The 20,422-nt window shown below is 47.0% G+C and overlaps 3 protein-coding genes and 1 non-coding gene across 10 annotated transcripts in view; all 4 read left to right on the top strand.

Annotated features, from left to right (window-relative positions):
• ATN1 (atrophin 1) overlaps nt 1-3,970 on the top strand; it is a 32,467-nt gene extending 28,497 nt beyond the window's left edge. For all 3 annotated transcript variants that reach the window (XM_077921129.1, XM_077921127.1, XM_077921128.1), the window contains 2 exons: nt 1,275-1,455; nt 2,989-3,970. In XM_077921129.1, the coding sequence (XP_077777255.1) occupies nt 1,275-1,455; nt 2,989-3,022 (215 nt within the window). In that variant the 3' untranslated portion in view covers nt 3,023-3,970. The remainder of the gene's footprint in view (nt 1-1,274; nt 1,456-2,988) is intronic.
• A 3,151-nt stretch (nt 3,971-7,121) lies between these two features.
• On the top strand, nt 7,122-7,180 carry LOC114588209 (U7 small nuclear RNA). The gene has a single exon (XR_003704415.2). It is a non-coding gene; the product is annotated as a U7 small nuclear RNA (small nuclear RNA).
• A 2,039-nt stretch (nt 7,181-9,219) lies between these two features.
• On the top strand, nt 9,220-13,061 carry C17H12orf57 (chromosome 17 C12orf57 homolog). Its single transcript, XM_028712855.2, has 3 exons — nt 9,220-9,523; nt 11,008-11,184; nt 12,721-13,061. The coding sequence occupies exons 1-3, from the start codon at nt 9,448-9,450 to the stop codon at nt 12,867-12,869; spliced, it is 402 nt and encodes a 133-aa protein (XP_028568688.1). The 5' UTR covers nt 9,220-9,447; the 3' UTR covers nt 12,870-13,061.
• A 5,824-nt stretch (nt 13,062-18,885) lies between these two features.
• PTPN6 (protein tyrosine phosphatase non-receptor type 6) overlaps nt 18,886-20,422 on the top strand; it is a 40,812-nt gene continuing 39,275 nt past the window's right edge. For 2 of the 5 annotated variants that reach the window (XM_028712358.2, XM_028712362.2), the window contains exons 1-2: nt 18,886-19,042; nt 20,104-20,182. In XM_028712358.2, coding sequence (XP_028568191.2) covers nt 20,169-20,182 — 14 coding nt within the window. In that variant the 5' untranslated portion in view covers nt 18,886-19,042; nt 20,104-20,168. Of the gene's footprint in view, nt 19,049-20,103; nt 20,183-20,422 lie in introns of those variants that run through there. The other 3 variants (XM_028712360.2, XM_028712359.2, XM_028712361.2) reach the window with 3 other exon arrangements.

Here is a 20,422-nt window from a genome sequence, read left to right as displayed (position 1 = left end):
AATCAAAAGCGAGGACCTGATTAGGGGGCAAGGGTGTAGGATAATAGACTCTGGGGGTCTGGTCTTCGCAGAAATATTATGTGCTCTTTCACACCTTCTTCTGCTGTGGGTCCTTCTCTTGCCCTTTTATTTATGGAAATAAGACAGGGAAGTGGGCAGGCAGCCTTTTCTCTCTCTAACCAATGGCTTGCCGAGAATATAAATCTGCTCCCGGCTTACAGGGTTGCAGCCAATGAATGCCAAGGCGCCGTGACAATCAACAAGCATGCGGGAGGTTATTTTTAATTACATTAGAATGTGTTTTGTTACTCTTATTAGATAAAGGGAAGAATCTTCAGCTTGCAGGCCTGTAGGTCAGACAGGTGCAAACTGAAGGTGACCCACTGCGGATTTGAGCTGGGCCACTGCTTCAGCTCTGTAAGGCAAAAGAAGTGAGCGCAGAGCAAGGGCTGGGTGGCTCACGGGCAGAGCAACTGCTTGGCATGCAGAAGGCACTAGGTACAACCCGCACAGCATTTCTAGGGTGGGGTTTGGATTTGGATTTGATACCCCGCTTTATCACTACCCGAAGGAGTCTCAAAGCGGCTAACATTCTCCTTTCCCTTCCTCTCCCACAACAAACACTCTGTGAGGTGAGTGGGGCTGAGAGACTTCAAAGAAGTGTAACTGGCCCAAGGTCACCCAGCAGCTGCATGTGGAGGAGCAGGGAAGCGAACCCGGTTCACCAGATTACGAGTCTACCGCTCTTAACCACTACACCACACTGGCTCTGTGGGAGAGGCTCCTGTCTGAAAGCTTTAGAGAGCTGCTGCCTGATGCAAAAGAAGGTGGCAAGGCAGCTTGTCTTATATACAGAAGAGGGAACGAGGGCAGACACACCTTTTCTCAGCCCTCCGCTGCAAGCTGCCTCTGCTGCTGAAATTCTGCCAGAAATTCTGAGAGCCAGTGTGGTGTAGTGGTTAAGAGCGGTAGTCTCGTAATCTGGTGAACTGGGTTCGCTTCCCTGCTCCTCCACATGCAGCTGCTGGGTGACCTTGCGCTAGTCACACTTCTTTGAAGTCTCTCAGCCCCACTCACCTCACAGAGTGTTTGTTGTGGGAGAGGAAGGGAAAGGAGACTGTGAGCCGCTTTGAGACTCCTTCGAGTAGTGATAAAGCGGGATATCAAATCCAAACTCTTCTTCTTTTGTGCCGCTGTTAAAGGCAAAGAACCCGTGCTGTTCGCCATGATCACCCCAAAATGTGACTTGTCCTTGTTTTGTTCTGTGGCTCCAGCTGCGCCCTACAGAGACCTGCCAGGCTCTCTCTCGGCTCCAATGTCGGCAGCGCATCAGCTCCAAGCCATGCATGCACAGTCAGCAGAGCTCCAGCGCCTGGCCCTGGAACAGCAGCAGTGGCTGCACGCCCACCACCCTCTGCACGGAGTGCCGCTCCCCACCCAGGAGGATTACTACAGGTGAGTAGCTTCGTTGTGCATCAACAAGTTTGGTTTTGCGCTAGCACAAAGGGACCAGTAGGGATCCCAAGAGCAGAATTGTTAAGAAGCTGCCTGCTCCCAGACACAACAGCTTCCAATCTTCTCCTTAATACAGTGGTACCTCGGGTTACATACACTTCAGGTTACATACGCTTCAGGTTACAGACTCCGCTAACCCAGAAATATTACCTCGGGTTAAGAACTTTGCTTCAGGATGAGAAGAGAAATCGTGCGCCGGCGGCATGGCAGCAGCAGGAGGCCCCATTAGCTAAAGTGGTGCTTCAGGTTAAGAACAGTTTCAGGTTAAGTACGGACCTCCGGAACGAATTAAGTACTTAACCCAAGGTACCACTGTATAGGTTTCCAAAGTGTGTTTCAGTGTTTTAAGAGTCCTTCCTGTTGCCACAGGGCCCTAGTGATATGGAAGACGTTTACAGTGGAATAAGAATAAGAATAATATGCCACTTAGGACATCTTCCAACAAGTACTGGCCTCAGTCCAGTATATCTGAAGGAGCGTCTCCACCCCCACCGTTCTACCTGGACACTGAGGTCCAGCGCCGAGGGCCTTCTGGCGGTTCCCTCACTGTGAGAAACCAAGTTACAGGGAAGCAGGCAGAGGGCCTTCTCGGTTGTGGCACCCGCCCTGTGGAACACCCTCCCATCAGATGTCAAAGAGAACAACAACTACTAGACTTTTAGAAGACATCTGAAGGCAGCCCTGTTTAGGGAAGCTTTTCATGTTTGATGCATTACTGTATTTTAATATTTTGTTGAAAGCCACCCAGAGTGGCTGGGGATTATTATTATGAAGCATAATAATAAATAATCAAACATTAAAAACTTCCCTATACAGGGCTGCCTTCAGATGTCTTCTAAGAGTCAGGTAATTGTTTATTTCTTTGACATCTGATGGGAGGGCCATTCCACAGGGTGGGTGCCACTACCAAGAAGGCCCTCTGCCTGGTTCCCTATAACTTCACTTCGTGTAGTGAGGGAACCACCAGAAGGCCCTCGGAGCTGGACCTCTGTGCCTGGGCTGGATGATGGAGTGGAAACGCTCCTTCAGGTATGCAGGGCCAAGGCCATTTAGGGCTTTTAAATGTCAGCCCCAACACTTTGAATTGTGCTCGGAAACGTACTTGGACCCAATGTGGATCTTTTAGGACTGGTGTTATATGGTCCCGGCGGCCACTCCCAGTCATCGGTCCAGCTGCCGCATTCTGGACTAGTTTCTGGGTCACCTTCAAAGGTAGCCCCATGAAGAGTGCATTGAACTAGTCCACGCGGTAGATAACCACAGCATGTACCACTCTGGCAGGACAGTGCGTGGGCAGGTAGGGTGTCAGCCGGCGTACCAGATGGAGCTGGTAGACAGCTGCCCTGGACACAGAAGAAGGCTGCTAATGGAAAGCGACAAGATTGCCTTGAAATGAGCAAAATAAAAGGTGCACGTTTGTGGTGTTTTGTTCACTCTTTCTTCTCTGTTTCTCCCCCTTGCTCTTCTCCCCAGTCACCTGAAAAAAGAAAGCGACAAGCCCCTCTAAGCAGATCCCATTCCCCATGGCGACGTCATTGACCCTCTTGGTGCTGCTGCTGCTTCTGAGAGAGAGAGAGAGAGAGAGAGAGAGGAAGAGAGGAAGATTTGCCAACCAAACCCTGGAAGCTGCACAGTGACACAACTTCTAATGTCGTTTAATGGGAGAGTGACGAAAGCAGGCTTACCCCTGGCGGGAGGGGGGGTAGCAAAAGGGGAAGGACAAGCGGGGCGCCAAACACCAGGCAAGGATTCCGAACCTGTGGCTAAATGTGCCCTTGTATCCTGTAAGCAAAGGTATATAAACCATCGTGCATCTATTTTTCTGCCCTCCCCACCCCACCCCCTGCAATCCTCGGGCAAATTGCGGCCAGTCAGCAGGAACTTCGAAAGGCATGGGGGGAGTCTCCCAAAGCCCCCTTCCGCCATGCCTTGACGCAGGAGAGAGTCCAGAAGACTCGTGGGACGTTTCAAGAAGGCATGGCCCCGTTCTTGCTCAGCCCCCCTGAGAGACGGGGGCCGAGCCGAGAGGTGCAAAGCGCCACAGGACTGTTCCAAGAGGGCAGCTGCCATTTTTCTTCGTATCCATGCCTAGAGGGAAGGAGCACTGACGAGCTGCGGGACTGTTTGAAGGATGGCAACTGCCCGTTCCCCTCCCATCTCATGGGGGTGAGGAGGGCGGAGGTGGATGCAGCCGAGTGACGAAAAAAAGCACGTTTGGGACTTTCCACGATGGCAGCTGCCCCTTTCCCCCTCCACCCCCTTCCAGTTGATGTACTTTTAACTCATGCACATTCTGTTAGACGTGGCGGTTTTGCGTAGCAATTTGTGGTTCCTTGATCTCCCCGTGTGTGTGTCTAATCTCACGGTTGTATATCTTGATCTGTCCTCATATATATTTACATAAGAACATTAAAAGATGCCCAACTATGGGAGGAGAATCTCCCTACACACCCAATTTCCCCCACACACATTCTAATAGTTTTTATATAAAGGGCACTCTTAAAAGTGTGGGGAGGGGGAGAGAAAGAAACTAGCAAAGCAACAACAACAAAAAAGAAGCGTACTGGAAACTGTTCTGCTCTGTTCGTTTTCTGCACGCCCCGCGGGGGCTATTATTACCAAGAGGATAAGATTTTTGAAACCACATCCCCTGCTATTTTGTTGCAAAGTGTGGAAGTGGAACAGGACACTGCCGGAAACAGGATCTGTTGCTCTGGACTAGAGTGGAGTGGTGTTGTTATTCTGAAGCTCTCCTTTCTCCAGAGCTCTGCAGTTCAGTGTCTCCTGGCGTGTGCTTTGGGCAAGTGGCTGGATGAACCCAGTTCCTCCTTGCAAACTACCACCGCGGACTCTTTAGTTAGGTTTTCATACTGCGCTTCCAGTAGCAAGCAGAGTGTCGGTTTGTGCTTGCATTAGTGGAATCCCCAGCGTCAGATTTGGGAGGTTTAGGTAGGGGACATTTTTTCCGCTGCTCTCGCTTCACTTTACATCCCTGGTGATAGGGATCAACTATTAAAAAGACTGGGTTCACCAAGCATACCTTCTGTGCAGTGGAGGAATGCACCAGTTCATATACCGTACTTTTCCCACTATAGGACGCACCTTTTCCCCTCCAAAAATTAAGGGGAAATGTGTGTGCATCCTATGGAGCGAATGCCAGGCTCCTTGGCTTCAGCGATAGCAACGCGAAGCCTCTGAAGTGCAGAGGGAGCGCTCCCTCCACGCTCCGGAGGCTTTGCGTTGCTTTCGCTGAAGCCTGGAGAGCAAGAGGCATTGGCACGGCCTGAAGCCTCCGGAGCGCAGCGGGAACTCGCACTATGCTCCGAACGCTTTGGGTTCCTTTTGCTGAAGCCGGGAGAGCAAGACTCTCCTGGCTTCAGCAGAGAGGGAGAGCTGCGCAGCGCCCCTTCAGCCAAGTGGGAGGAGAAATGGAAGGGGCTCCGTTTCTCCTGCCGCTTCGCTGAAGGGGTGCTGAGCAGAGAGGGGGAGATTTCCCCCCGTTCTCCCCCGTCCTACGGTCCGGTGCGTCCTATAGAGCGAAAAATAAGGTACTCGTGTAAGATAACGTGGCGGAACCACCGGCGCAATTCATTTCTATTCTTTTTCTGGGGCTGAAATGCATAAACCGTTCTCACCCACAGCACCCTTGCTTGCACAAGGAGTTATGCACATGGAAGGGGGGAGTACGCAATGCCCACTTTCAGCTTTAATACAGAAAAATCTGCCAGTTTAAAAACTTCTGAGTAATATTCAGCTAACTTAATTACAGCTCATCCACACTTTTGCTTGGCCGTATTTAGATCGGATTGTGCAGCAATTAATTTCCGTGGGTCCAAGAGTTTCTTTTACTGGTCCACGGCTCTGCCTTGCAAAAATCCGATCTTGCCCCCTGAACTGAAGCAAGACCTCTCTTCGGATTGTCCATGCGTCTGATAAGATCCGATTCAGTGAGTGAGATCGGATTTTTGCAAGACACAGGCATAGAGCATCGAGAATAGCTATGGGGCGTGGGGAAATTCATCGGTACACAATGCAATAAAATGTGGGTTTTGCAAAAGTGTGAGTGAGCCCTTAGAGTAGATCCATTGAATTAATTAACATGATAAAAAGTTAAGTGCATTCATTTCAATGGATCTTGTCTGAGTAAAAGATGCATTTGACCAAATCTCATCCCTTACTTGCTTAAATCGGCAGCTCATAGCTGAGCGTGTGACGCATCATGCTACAATGTGCATACAAAGCAAGTTACAAAGCTTATCAAATACCAAATCAACAAGTGTCTTAATTTTAGCGGCCTTTGAGCTTGGCCCTCCTCTTACTCCCCTCCCACCCCCCACTATTGACCCTTGGTGGGTGGCAAGAATGGATGTTTCAACGTTCGCACTCTTCATAGTGAGCAGATGTTCATTGGAGAGGTGTGTGGGCACACTCCACAGACAAGGACATTAGGTACACCAGCAACAGCCAAAATAACCAGCTGCCTGCTGGCATCCACCCCGAAAAGTGGGCCAAACAACTTTCAATGTGGTTTGTGGGGGAACATCTGAGTAAGAACAAGAGGCTGTCTTGTTAAGAGCCAGGCCTGCATCCAAAGAGTTCATCCACACTTCTCTTTATTCCACATCTTCTGCGTGTCTCTCTGCTTTCTAGGCACTGGTTGGAGAGGCTTTTCAACCCACTGCTCACCACTGAATTGGAACAAGCATCAATTCACAGAAAACCCGGTCAATGTCTGTTACGATTCAGCCATAAATGGTTGGTTTTCCCGGAGGGAAATGAAAAGGCTCTTGGACAAGCAGAGGGTGCTTTCACAGCCTTGCAAGACGACTTGCTTCCTTTTCGTAGACAATTGTAGAGTTGGAAGGGACCACAAGGATCATCTAACCTGTGGGTCCCCAGATGTTGTTGGACTACAACTCCCATCATCCCTGAGCTCTGGCCTTGCTAGCTAGGGGTGATGGGAGTTGTAGTCCAACAACATCTGGGGGCCCACAGGTTGAGAACCGCTGATTCTAGTCTGACCCGCTGCAATGAAGGATTCCCCCCACCCAAGTAGGACTTGAACCCATGGCCCTGAAATTAAGAGCCTCATGCTCTACCAACTGAGCTATCCCAGGAACTTCAACCTAAGTGTTGAAAGGTGGTGTAGATACTGCACTGTGATGCACACTAGCATGATAGCTTTTGCATTTATGGTTGTTTCAGATGCAGGGCATCAAACTTGGAGCAACCGTTCAAAAACCTCCAGTGAAACCCTAAGGATTTAGCTATTCCCTTTTTCCGTGGCACCCCGTTCTGAAGAAGCCCTGTGGCTTTAAAAACCATCTCTCTTCCGCTTTGAGATTCCGAACCTATATTCCAGCTCCTCCCTCGGGATCCGTCAACTGGCAGGGGCGTGGACCTTACGTCACTGTGTCCAGCGGAAGCCATTACTTTTAGCATATGAGCTCTACGGTGCCCAAAGCTTCATTTTCAAGGGTAAATCTAAATTCTGCAGAAAACGGGGTTGCTTTTCCCACCGCTGTTGACGCTTTGTGTTGCGCCACAAGCAGGGATTACTGGTCACTGTCGCCTAAACCGTATTCTGTTCTCGGTGGACAAACGTCAAGCAATTTCTTTTTGGATTTGTCCAGCAGGCTTTCTGCTGCAGCTGCGGAGAGCCACCCTAAATCTGATCAAACTGCAGATTACAAAAGACATTATGTGTTCTTTCGTTGCATTTCCTTTCCTTCGTATCCATATAATTGGAAGAGAGGCGGGATTCAGCTTTCAAACAGTGCCCCTGCGTGGGTTCCCCCATACACTATTTTCACGCATGGGTACAAGTCCTGTCCTCGTGAGCAAATCATACCTGAGCCAAAGAACCTCAGAACATGCACTGTGTTTAGAGCAAATGCACTCGGGGCGTTATAGTCACTAGAGTTAACTTATTTTCAAGCCCAATGGATGTGAAGCATCTCTTCCTATTTAAGTCAATGAGGACTGGAAGGGCTTGATTTCACCCAGATCATGTCCCTTCGTATTGGCAGTATAACCAAGAGCTGCATCCCTCTGTCTCCTATATAATAATACTTTATCATTTATACCCTGCCCATCTGGCCGGGCGCCTTCCCAGCCACTCTGGGCAGCCTCCAACAGAATATTAAAATACAATAATCTATGAAACATTAAAAGCTTCCCTAAACAGGGCTGCCTTCAGATGTCTTCTAAAAGTCAGATAGTTGTTTATTTCCTTGACATCTGATGGGAGGGCGTTCCACAGGGCAGGGGCCACTACCAAGAAGGCCCTCTGCCTGGTTGCCTGTAACTTCGCTTCTCACAGCGAGGGAACCGCCAGAAGGCCCTCAGCGCTGGACCTCAGTGTCTGGGCTGAATGATGGGGGTGGAGATGCTCCTTCAGGTATACTGGACCGAGGCCGTTTAGGGCTTTAAAGGTCAGCACCAACACTTTGGGATGCAGGTGGCGCTGTGGGTTAAACCACAGAGCCTAGGGCTTGCCGATCAGAAGGTTGGCGGTTCGAATCCCCACAACGGGGTGAGTTCCTGTTGTTCGGTCCCAGTTCCTGCCAACCTAGCAGTTCGAAAGCACATCAAAGTGCAAGTAGATAAATAGGTACCACTCTGGGGGGGAGGTAAACAGTGTTTCCATGAGCTGCTCTGGTTCGCCAGAAGCAGCTTAATCATGCTGGCCGCATGACCCAGAAGCTGTCTGTGGACAAACGCCAGCTCCCTCGGCCTATAGAGCAAGATGAGCATGCAACCCCAGAGTCAGCAATGACTGGACCTAATGGTCAGGGGTCCCTTTGCCTTTACCTTTACCAACACTTTGAATTGTGCTCCTATAAATGAGATCAGACTGGAATTGAGGGTTTTCAATTGTTGGGGTGGGGGGAAACACTTTTAAACAATACTTATCAGTAAGTCGGCCTCTTGCTTTGAAATTCACCACCCGGGTCTCTAACAGATCTGTGGGTCATGGAGTGCAAGAACCCTGTGACAACCCACAACCTGCATGCAGCCAAAATGACACGCTCTATATATCCTGAGGAGGAAGACGAAGGAGCAAAACAGCAGGGCGGCAGACCATCAAGCAAACCCTGCAGGATCAGGCCGCAGGAGCACCTTGCTGTGCAACCCATTTGATTGACTGCACGACTGACTGACTGTATTTCAAATGAATTCCTGCATTGCAGGGGTTGGACTGGATGACCTTTGGGGGTCCCTTTCTAACGCTACAATTCTATGGATCCCAAGGCGGCTTACAAGCAATAAACAACAGTAACATAACAGAGCAAAACAGAACAGCGCAAGTAAGGCATAAATCCAGTGCTGGATTTACATATAAACTAAACAAGCTATGGTTTAGGGCCTCACTCTCTTGGGGGCTCCCCAACAATTCAAAGGGTAAAAAACTGGATGTTTCCAAAATATAAGATAAAAAAACAAAATAAAACCTACATACAGCAACAGTGTTTTGTGTTGTGTAGGCTCCTATGATGCAAGTTATGGGCCCCACCTGCTAGCCTTCTCCCTCCTGCTAGCCTTCTCCTTCTCTCGAAACAGCAGCTAAAGGCAACAAGCCAAGCGCTGCTTTCCCACCCCAAAACAATCTACAGCTCGACTGCCCCTGCCCGGGGAGGTTCCCTTCAGCTTTCAAGTGACGTCATCGCCGGAGCGGGGCGTTTCCAACCCGCTTTGCAGCGCGGAAGTGGGAAGGCGGGTCCACACGTTCCGGGGCGGAGAGGGATGCTTTGCAAAGCAGCTGCTGCTGCGTCTTCCCGGCGGGGCGAAGGAGGAAGACGCGCGTCCGCTCCTCCCGGCGCCTGACCAGGGCGCGCAGCCCGCAGCGGAGGGAGCCCCGGCGCCGCCGCCTGCTCCGACCTCCCGGGTCTCCTCTTCGCCGCCCGCGCCTCGCCTCCCTTCGGCCGCCGCATGTCCAGCCTGCAGCGCCCCGTGGCCGCCTCGGCCCAGGCCCAGCCCGTCTCCCTAACAGCCGAGCAAGCCAAAGGTGAGAGGAGGACCCGCATCGGGGGATAAATCCACCTCCCTCTGCCACACACACGGGTTCCATGGCTGATGTGTTTACAAGGAAAGGATTACCTGAAAGCCACACAATTGAAAGCCATTGCACGAAAGACTAGTGTAAAACTGAACGTTGTGTTAACTGTGGTTTTTCCAGTGAGACGGAGGGGTTGGGGTTTTGCCACGGTTCTTGTCAGTTCTCTCTTGAACTGGACTGTTTAGTTGCAGAGTGTCTTCTGTGAAATAATGGACGATGGCGCTGGTTCCTCTTATTAATCTTCCTTATTCCAGGAACTTGGCATCGCCTTCACTGGAAACCTTTTCTCAGAGAGCCTCACTTCAAGGCTGTTGCGTGTAGGTAACTCATCCCAGGAAATTTGAGACAAGGGTGAGATTTGATCCTCGTGGATAAAGTATTAGCAGGTGGAGGCATGCACCTGCCTCAGATATGCCGAATTCTGCCCAACATTGGGAGGGTCTGCTGCCCTGGCGAGGTCTGCTGCCACAGCAGCAAGGCCCACCACGGCAAGGCCTGGCCCCTCAAGACTGGGGTGGCGCAAACCTGTCCCAACAGACTTTGTGGGGACTTGAAGACACCTCAGCCCTATAGAGTCAGTGCCTATGGCAGGGGTCTGCAACCTTTAAGACAAAAAGAGCCACTTGGACCCGTTTCCGAAGAAAAAAAACACCTGGGAGCCGCAAAACCATTGTGACATTTAAAGCATGTGCGCCGCTGCCCTCCGATCTGACAGCGGGTGGGAAGGTGACGTCGGGACGGTGCGTGACTAACGCACGCACTGCCCCCATGCGACGTCACAGCCAGTACAGCCCCCGCCACAGTGGGGAGTGTCGGGGCGCACAATGCGCCTCCTCCCCTCGCTAGTATCTGCCCTGGAGCAAAGGTGTAAAAGAGCCACATGCGGCTCCGGAGCCGCGGGTTGCAGACCCCTGGCCTATGGCTTGCGTGTTCCACTTGCTGTGTGTATGGTTTGCAGGGTTTTTTTATATAATGATTTTTATTGAGTTTTCCATATTTATCATATTCACATTTTGTTACATAATTCTATAACCTGATACATTACTCAGACCGAGCATCGACCTCCTTCCCTCCCTCTTTCTGACTTCTGAACATCTTTACTAAATTCTTAGCATTTCTATAACCACTTTTTTACCTTCTGCCTTCTTTTAATATTTCACCTCATATGTAAGTTAGTTCCTTATATTCACATTACAAAACATTTCAATTCAAACCTACAAACGTTTTCAGATGTTTACAATTTTCTTCCGTATAAAATATAAATTTACTCCAGTCCTTTGGAAACAGTTCATCGCGCTGATTTCGGATTTCCCCCGTCAACTTTGCCAACTCTGCGTATTCCACCATCTCGACCTGTCGTTCTTCCAATGTTGGAAGTTCCTCGCAGGTTTGTGACTGCTTAGTGGCAACAGTCCTTCTGCTTCCTTCCCCAGTGGTTCTGGCTGAAGTGATCAAGGCATTTGGTGCGCCGGAAAACGCCCAGCGCATGGAGGAGGCGAGGGACAACGCCTGCAATGACATGGGGAAGATGCTGCAGTTCCTGCTGCCTGTGGCTACCCAGATCCAGCAGGATGTGATCAAAGCCTATGGGTTCAGCAATGATGGGGAAGGTGAGTTCAAAGTGCTGAAGTGGAGGGGAAGGGGCTAGACTGACTCACGTTCCTTGCGGGGTGACACAAACGCAAGCTGCGTCCCATCATTTTGGACTCACAGCTGTCCATGGAGGCACAGGTTAATTCTGTGTCCAGGGCGGCTGTCTGCCAGCTCCATCTGGTACGCAGGCTGAGACCCTTCCTGCCTGCGGACTGTCTTGCCAGAGTGGTGCCTGCTCTGGTTATCTCCCACTTGGACTACTGCAATGCGTTCTATGTGGGGCTACCTTTGAAGGTGACCCGGAAACTGCAATTAATCCAGAATGCAGAAGCTAGAATGGTGACTGGGAGTGGCTGCCGGGACCACATAACACCGGTCCTGAGAGATCTGCATTGGCTCCCATTACGTTTCCGAGCACAATTCAAAGTGTTGGTGCTGACCTTTAAAGCCCTAAACGGCCTCGGTCCAAGATACCTGAAGGAGCGTCTCCACCCCCATCGTTCAGCCCGGACATTGAGATCCAGCAACTGAGGGCCTTCTGGCGGTTCCCTCATTGCGAGAAGTGAGGTTACAGGGAACCAGACAGAGAGCCTTCTCGGTAGTGGCGCCCGCCCTGTGGAACGCCCTCCCTTCAGATGTGAAGGAAATAAGCAGCTATCTTCTTTTTAAAAGACATCTGAAGGCAGCCCTGTTTAGGGAAGTTTTAAATATTTAATGCTGTATTGTTTTTATCACTTGATTGGAAGCCGCCCAGAGTGGCTGGGGAAACTCAGCCAGATGGGCAGGGTATAAATAATAAATTATTATTATTATTATTATTATTATTATTATTATTATTATTAATTTATTTATTTATTATCATCTGACCATGGACACAGCTAGAAGATTAAGCCTGGGGAAATGGATATTGTCAAAGTTTTATTTGCTTAAAGGGAACTTCATAACATGCAGGCTCAGGAGACTCCCCAAACGTTTGTGAGGATTGCGAAGTTTGAATAGAATTCTGGGGTTAAAGAGGATTATAGAATTACCCCTTTTAATTATAGCGTTGTGAATGCATAAAGGCAAGATTAACAAGTTGCACTGGAGGAAATACGATTTAAAAATTGTGATTTACGGTTTATATGGATAGATGAAGGAAGAATAATAACTCCACTTGAATAACTGGGGAAATGTTAAACAAAAGTCTAATTAGGAATCGAAACCTGCCCAGCAGGTGGAAACTGAGAAAGGATGGGAAATTAATAGAAATTAGGAAAAGGTATGTTATTGTGAGAGCAGCAAAGGAGGGAGAGAAAAGAAACATATGGAAAGGGGTGGGAAGTCAACTTTTAAATTTGTTTTTAATTTTAATTAATTTGTTAAAATTTTTGAAAATCAGTTAAAAAAAGGAATTGGCAAAAAAAGGAAGGTGCCCCATTGATTGCTCGGCTGAGCCAAAAGAGGTTTCCTTGCTTGTCAAGCCATGTTGGGGAGCATTGTAATAAAAGCAATAAGAAGTTAGTGTTCTGGTGGATAAATTGGATTTCACTTTATCCTCCTTTTTTCCCTAGGAGTCCTAAAGTTTGCCCGATTGATAAAATCGTACGAGTCTCAGGATCCCGAGATTGCAAGCATGTCTGGGAAGCTAAAATCCATGTTCCTGCCTCCAATGACACTGCCCCCCCATGGGACTGGGGCAGGGGGTGTGGCAGCATCATGAAGCAGGAAACCTCTGCCTCCTTTCCCTGTCTAAATTATGCTGCTGCCCCTGCGGCAGTGTTACCTTGATTCTTGGACATCGTCTTCTTTCCGTTGTCATGAGAGATGTTTTTGACTTCTGTGAGCAGTCCTTGTTTTGCATCATATATTATGTATTTTTTGTGCTCGTGAATAAATTTTGCTTGTTTGTAAATTATCTCCCTGCATATTTCTGACAGAGTCCTGCCCCCATGATGGGAGAAGAGGTTTGGTTAATGCGCTCCATTCCTGTTCTTTTGACACACACATATACAACCTGGAATCCTCATAAAATCAGTCGGCTCGGTCCTGAGAAGGAGAATAAGCACACTGTTATCTAGGCTCACTTATTGGGCTATCAGAATTGTTAAAACAATTTCCCACAGTCTGGATAAGTAAAATTTGGTGCCCACAAATCTTCTGAAATTGAGGATACAAAACGTAGTTCTTCAAAGCATGCTGCAAAACTGATTTTTTTTTTAAAAAAGGTAAAGGACCCCTGACAGTTAAGTCCAGTCACAAACGACTCTGGGGTTTTGGCACTCATCTCGCTTTACTGGCCGAGGGAGCTGGTGTTTGTCCGCAGACAGTTTTCTAGGTCGTGTGGCCAGCATGACTAAGCTGCTTCTGGCGAACCAGAGCAGTGCACGGAAACTCTCTTTACCTTCCCGCCGGAGTGGTACCTATTTATCTACTTGCACTTTGACGTGCTTTCGAACTGCTAGGTTGACAGGAGCTGGGACTGAGCAACGGGAGCTCACCCCATCGCGGGGATTCAAACTGCCGACCTTCCGATCAGCAAGCCCTAGGCTCAGTGGTTTAGACCACAACGCCACCCGCGTCCCTTGCAAAACTGATTACCAGGCCAAAAAAGGGGGGGAGGGGAATAATGATTTGTTCATGTCTCCCTAGAAATAATTTTACCCCATGAATAATTTTATTTTGGGAGTTCTCCTACCATAGCAATAATTTGAGGGGATTCCGTCCCCGCCCCCCCCCCCCCCCGGAGATCAGATTACTCTGCAATACCTTTTACCAAAAGCTGCAGTAGTGCTTCTAAACATTTGGGACGGCCAAAACCAAAGAGCGTAAGGACTACAAACTCAATGGTTTCCTGATAATGGTGGCAAGAATGATCTTTTTAATTATTCCTTTCCGGCAGCACTGTTGGGGCCTGGTATTCTAATGTCCAGGTTTTGGTTTGGCTCAAAAGCTCCACCTGCTCAGGAAAGAAATTAGCTGCCGCGTCACAGTGTGACGCGGCAGCTAAAAAAGCCAATGCAATTCTGGGCTGCATCAATAGGAGTCTAGCATCTAGATCAAGGGAAGTAATAGTGCCACTGCATTCTGCTCTGGTCAGACCTCACCTGGAGTACTGTGTCCAGTTCTGGGCACCACAGTTCAAGAAGGACACTGACAAACTGGAACGTGTCCAGAGGAGGGCAACCAAAATGGTCAAAGGCCTGGAAACGATGCCTTATGAGGAACGGCTAAGGGAGCTGGGCATGTTTAGCCTGGAGAAGAGGAGGTTAAGGGGTGATATGATAGCCATGTTCAGATATATAAAAGGATGTCATATAGAGGAGGGAGAAAGGTTGTTTTCTGCTGCTCCAGAGAAGCGGACACGGAGCAATGGATCCAAACTACAAGAAAGAAGATTCCACCTAAACATTAGGAAGAACTTCCTGACATTAAGAGCTGTTCGACAGTGGAATTTGCTGCCAAGGAGTGTGGTGGAGTCTCCTTCTTTGGAGGTCTTTAAGCAGAGGCTTGACAAGCATATGTCAGGAGTGCTCTGATGGTGTTTCCTGCTTGGCAGGGGGTTGGACTCGATGGCCCTTGTGGTCTATTCCAACTCTATGATTCTTTGATTCTATGAAATAAAAAAAGGACAGGTTTTATTCCATATGGGAAGACCTCATTATGTTTAAAATAGGACAGGAGGAGTCCCAGAGGGACGCAGCATGGCATGCGCTTTTGTGGAATTGGCAGTCAAACAACGGGCAGTGGAATGAGCTGTAGAAAGAGCATAAGTGTACAAGCAGTAGTTTTTCTTTTATGTTTTGCAAACAAATTTTCCTGTTTACTCATTTTGGTAAGATTTGTTTGCAGTTCTGTAATTCTGAAAATTAACAAAAACAAATTTTAAAATAAATGAATTCGCCGGACATTAGAGGGCAGCATCCCAAACAAAACAATCCTGGATTGTGGGAGTTGCCCGACTCACACACACATCAATCACCCTTGGGGAGAAGACAGAGGTTGCCATAGCAGTCAGAAATGTATCAGTGCTTCCAGAATGAATCCTGAATATACACACAAGCATATAAAGAGGGATAATAATGATTCAAGAACAAGGAAAAGCTGTTATTACACTTTCCTATGAGGCAGAACGCTGAAATTTAAGGGTGTGTGTAACCCAAGGCACCCTGACCTTTAGAAATGTATAGAAGCAGCAGGGCACGAATTTGCTGAACTAATTTTTTAAAAAGGGATACAAAAAAGGGAGGCGTGAGGAAGTCAGGAAAATAAGTTAATCAAAGATGAGAAATTAAAAAAGAGGGATTTGTGTTTTTCTTTTCTTGTGTGCTTATATGTTTTTCCTTTTTTTCTTCTTCTGCTTTGTTAGGTTAAATGTTTGTATTTTTGTATTTTGTAACTTTGTATTTTTGTGTTTTTACATTTTTCTTGGGCTTTTATTGTTAAAACTTTCTTGTGTCTTTTATTCTTAAAACTTAATAAAATATTATTATATATATAAAAAAAGAAATGCATAGAAGCAGGACAGTTGGCACAGGATATGAAATTTGCCTTGTATCCAAAGGCAGCTCTCCATCATGTCGACCCACACAGTGGGGCAAAAGCTGGGCTATGGGAGCTCCATTATCGCTTCACGCACTTGAATCAGCTTACGATAAGGGCAAATTTCCGCTAGCAATCAGGAACACTTATTAATACTTGCAGATTGCAATCTGTATCTGATAATACGCCAACTGCTTACTCACTTCAGATAAGGTGGTTTTTTTTTTAAAAAAAAGATTTTGTATGAACTGGAAGATAGTTATTATGTACAAGAGCAACTTTTGTTTGGTGAGCATTTCTTCCAACAGCATGGCCATTACAGTGGTACCTCGGGTTAAGTACTTAATTCGTTCCGGAGGTCCGTTCTTAACCTGAAACTGTTCTTAACCTGAAGCACCACTTTAGCTAATGGGGCCTCCTGCTGCTGCTGCTGCTGCACCGCCGGAGCACGATTTTTGTTCTCATCCTGAAGCAAAGTTCTTAACCTGAAGCACTATTTCTGGGTTAGCGGAGTCTGTAACCTGAAGCATATGTAACCTGAGGTACCACTGTACTTGTTATGCTACATCGTACAAAAATAAATCCCCGTAGCACCTTTAGGAGACGGGACCTGCATTACTCAGTAACTTCCTGAATGACCAGGGCAGCAGGAGGAACAGACAAGTCACATTCTTGAAATATTCGCTATAGTCTATAGTGATCAACACTATATAATGACATAAATCAATGTTTGTAAGATATGAAGGAACAAGAAATATTGTCTCCATTCAAGGCGGCTCCTTTGGGGGCCCTGCTTTCTGAAGAGCAGAATCCTTTGTAGGGGGGGAAATGCAGTACTATACGGAAATCAAATCCTTCATTACACAGACAGGGAAGATGTGGGTGACCATGCACTTGGTAATTCTAACATAAAGGTAAAGTGTAAAGGGACCCCTGACGATTAGGTCCAGTCGTGGCCGACTCTGGGGTTGCGGCGCTCATCTCGCTTTATTGGCTGAGGGAGCCGGCGTACAGCTTCCGGGTCATGTGGCCAGCATGACTAAGCCGCTTCTGGCGAACCAGAGCAGTGCACGGAAACGGCGTTTACCTTCCCGCTGGAGTGGTACCTATTTATCTACTTGCACTTTTACATGCTTTCAAACTGCTGGTTGGCAGGAGCAGGGACCGAGAAACGGGAGCTCACCCCGTCATCATGGGGATTCGAACCGTTGACCTTCTGATCGACAAGTCCTAGGCTCTGTGGTTTAACCCACAGCGCCAGCCGCGTCCCTAACATAAAGGATGCTAAAATGGCTCCTTTTATCATTGGTTGTTGCTTATGAGTGACTCTGCACTTCGCCTTGGAATAACTCCAAACAGGATTTAATGCTCACGGAGGTAATGAAACCTATTATGTGTGTCTGAGGGCCAAATTACACACGAGGTGAGAGATCCAGTCGCAGAGCTGGACGTCTTTCAAATTCATGAAAAACAATTCTCTTCCCTTTCTAAAATCTGGACAAAGAAACAGGGAAAGGGTTTAACCCAGGGGTCAGCAAAGTTTTTCACTGCTCCTCAGACCTGCTCAGGGGCTGGACTATATTTTGAGGTGGGAAAAATGAACGAATTCCTATGCCCCACAAATAACCCAGAGATGCATTTTAAATAAAAGGACACATTCTACTCATGTAAAAACACACTGATTCCCAGACCATCTGCAGGCTGGATTGAGAAGGCGATTGGGCCTGATCCGGCCCCCGGGCCTTAGTTTGCCTACCCATGGGTTAACCCTTACTTCCTTCACTGTTTCTCTGACTTAGGTCCCGTCCCGTCCCCCCCACCCCCAGTTGCCTTAGAGTTGACATTGGGCATGAAGAGGATAAGGCCAAGGGGCTCCTTGTTCGTCTCCACCCCCTGCAGTTAATAGTAGCTTTGAGGGAGAGGTACTTCAATCACATAAAGTGCAAGGGGGAAGTGTCCAAACTGGAGGTTCCTAGAAGCTCTTTAGCAGATGTGGAAGATTATGGGAGACCTTATCGCTGTCATTTGCATCTTGGTCCTGAGCTGTACCATTTCAGTTTCACTCTACACGTGGTGCCTTCCATAAGGGAATGCTTCTCCATCACAGTTTAAAAAAAATATCCCGCATCTAGAAAACTACCCATCAAGGAGAAGCGCTCCAGCCTAACTTTCTTTTGAACATGCTTAATTTCCTTTGTACAAGGAAGTTGTCCGTGTATGTTCAGTATTCTGTTCAGTGTTCCATCGCAGGGTGTCCGAAATAGCGCAAACCAGATTCCAGTTTGCCACTTTGGTGACAATGGAATCCCAATAAACACTTTTGAAAAACGATCTCTAGGCCTCTTTTTTTTTTTTAAATAATATTTATTACTTTTCCAACAATTTAAACACTACAAAAAAAAGAACAATACAATACAATACAGAGACACTACATAACACTAACACATTAAACTAACAAAACAAAAACAGTTTAAAACACATCAAACAATTTCAGTATCTTATCTTTCATTCACTTATTTCCACGACCTCCTCACACCTCCCTTTTTGTATTCCACTTCTGTTAATTGTTTCAGCAATTCCTTTCCATCTTCCTCTGTTTTCTATCCTATAATTATCTTAACACATTCTAACCTTATTTTTCCCTTTAATATTCTATTAATCAATTTATACTTCATTCCTTATAACATTTCTACTAAAGCCATATAACTTCATTTCAACATTCTTCTAACATTCATTAATTTTACAGTATTTCTGTAAATAGTCTTTAAACTTTTTCCAGTCTTCTTCCACCGACTCTACGATCTCTAGGCCTCTTAGGCACCCTTTGATAGTGCTTGTGTACAGAAGCTTTGCAGGAGGATTGATATTCAAACTGGCGAAGAAGAAGAAAAGAAAAGAGTGAGAAAATGTGAGAAAATAGCACATTTGTATAAACCACCAACAGCGGCCTCTGAGTTTTGAAAAAGCGGCAGACATCTGTGCTGAGGCTAAAACAGAAAGCTGCATGGAAAAAAAAGATGAGTGGCATTTGACAGAGGTATCTGGCTCAGAGATGAACCTGTTTTTGCTTTCGGTGTCTCTGTTGCAAATTGCTTGCAGATCCACCCAGTCAGGGCCTCCGCAGAAGGTGGATGGGGTGGAGCGAACAGGCAGTCCCTCCTCTAGTTACCTGCTCAGGTTCAGCCTCTCCCCCCCTTACACACTCCCTTGTGTATTTATTAACTATAGCTCAGGGAGACATTCGCCAGGGGAAAGAATGGAGCCTTTTGTGCTTAGAACAGCCATCTGAACTGGGGCTTCCTCCTGTTTCTGCTATATCCGTGTTACTAAGGAAGAGGCTTCTTGCCCGGGCAGGTAAACGTGAGTTCTGGGCCTTTTCTGTTTGGATTTAATGTGGGTGCCCCAGGGAAAGTTTGCTTTGCTCTGGGCCTCCAGCTTTGGTCCCAGTAACTGCAGCAAAAATTAGGAGCATATATCGTTCTCTCTTAAAGCAGATATTGGTAACGTCAGAACGCACACATTGGATTTTTTACACATCTGGTGGCAACGCAATGTTCTACAAATCTGTTTGGGAAGATGTCTCAGTGTGATTGAGAGTTGGGATATAGCGACTTTTACATTCACCTGCCCCGTAGCTTCACGGGATGGTTAAAGAAACTGCAAAACGGAAGAACTGTAAAATTGGTGTGGTTAGATTGTGAGGGGGCGTTTAAATGGTTGGAACAAAAAACAGAAGCTTCAGGTGAAGAATGAATGATCTGGACTGTGACAGTAATGTGCAAATAAATTAGTTATACTGAGAGATACAGCCAGCTCTTGAATTCTTAGAAAACGAGATTTTTATTTTTTTTTTAATCTACACATAGATAAGTCTCAGGAAAATGCACACTTGTTGTTAAAACTGTAATGTAGCCAGCATGTCAAAGAGTATGTGAACAGAGCATTTGCATTGTAAACAAATTTTCTACATATTTTTGCTATTTAGATTTTTTGTTATTTTCTCATGTTACACATTGTCAAAGAGCAGTGAATCAAACAAAACTGTCCCCTGCCCTCCCCAGGAGAAGTGAAAAAAGACTGCTGTGAGGCGAACACCCCTTGGAACAACACAATTTATGTACTTTCGTTATTCCTTTCTTAAAATTTAGAAGTCTTCTACCTTGCCTTTCCTCATGTAGTTTAAGGTGGCAAAAAAGCAGAAGATGGTAATACTTACCAGAGAGTAAGTTCCATTGAACTCAAGGGGTCTTACTTCAGAGTAGATATGCACAGCGATTGTACAATATTAGTTTCATATATATATATTTTAAATTACTGGAGACTGATTTCTGTATTATTGATGTCATGTGAGCCGCCTTTGTGCTCACTGAATATTGTATATACTGTTTCTCTCCTTTTCTCTCCTTTCTTTCCAGAAGGACTGTAGGCCGTGGTACCTGGTTTTCTCAAGCTCTCTTAGTGGGGGACCTCTGAGGTCCTGATGCCATCCTGCAGGTATGTCTCTCTCCCATCAGGGATTCCAAACTTTTGCCTAGCAGAGTTGAGGAACCTAATTCTGAAGAATTATACGTGTGAAGGAAAACAAAAACTGCCTGTAAGGAAACTGAATCTGGAAGTTTAGTTAACCTTCTAGATTATGGGCACCATAAGCTTTGATGTTGGGGGGCTATGCTGGCCACACATTTTAGCAGAACAGAAAGGCAGTCTTTCAGCATCCAACTCTATATGCTTATT

The sequence above is a fragment of the Podarcis muralis genome, chromosome 17 (genome assembly GCF_964188315.1).
Source record: "Podarcis muralis chromosome 17, rPodMur119.hap1.1, whole genome shotgun sequence".
In the NCBI taxonomy this organism is placed as follows: domain Eukaryota; kingdom Metazoa; phylum Chordata; class Lepidosauria; order Squamata; family Lacertidae; genus Podarcis; species Podarcis muralis.
Note: the sequence above shows the minus strand (reverse complement) of the source record. Positions and strands in the feature narration are given on the sequence as shown.

What these genes read in the sequence shown, in the direction of transcription:
- C17H12orf57 (XM_028712855.2), top strand. Translation starts at nt 9,448, where the DNA reads ATGTCCAGCCTGCAGCGCCCCGTGGCCGCCTCGGCCCAGGCCCAGCCC. An exon ending in AACAGCCGAGCAAGCCAAAG is followed by an intron (nt 9,524 to 11,007) that starts GTGAGAGGAGGA and finishes TTCCTTCCCCAG; the next exon opens with TGGTTCTGGCTGAAGTGATC. An exon ending in GTTCAGCAATGATGGGGAAG is followed by an intron (nt 11,185 to 12,720) that starts GTGAGTTCAAAG and finishes TTTTTTCCCTAG; the next exon opens with GAGTCCTAAAGTTTGCCCGA.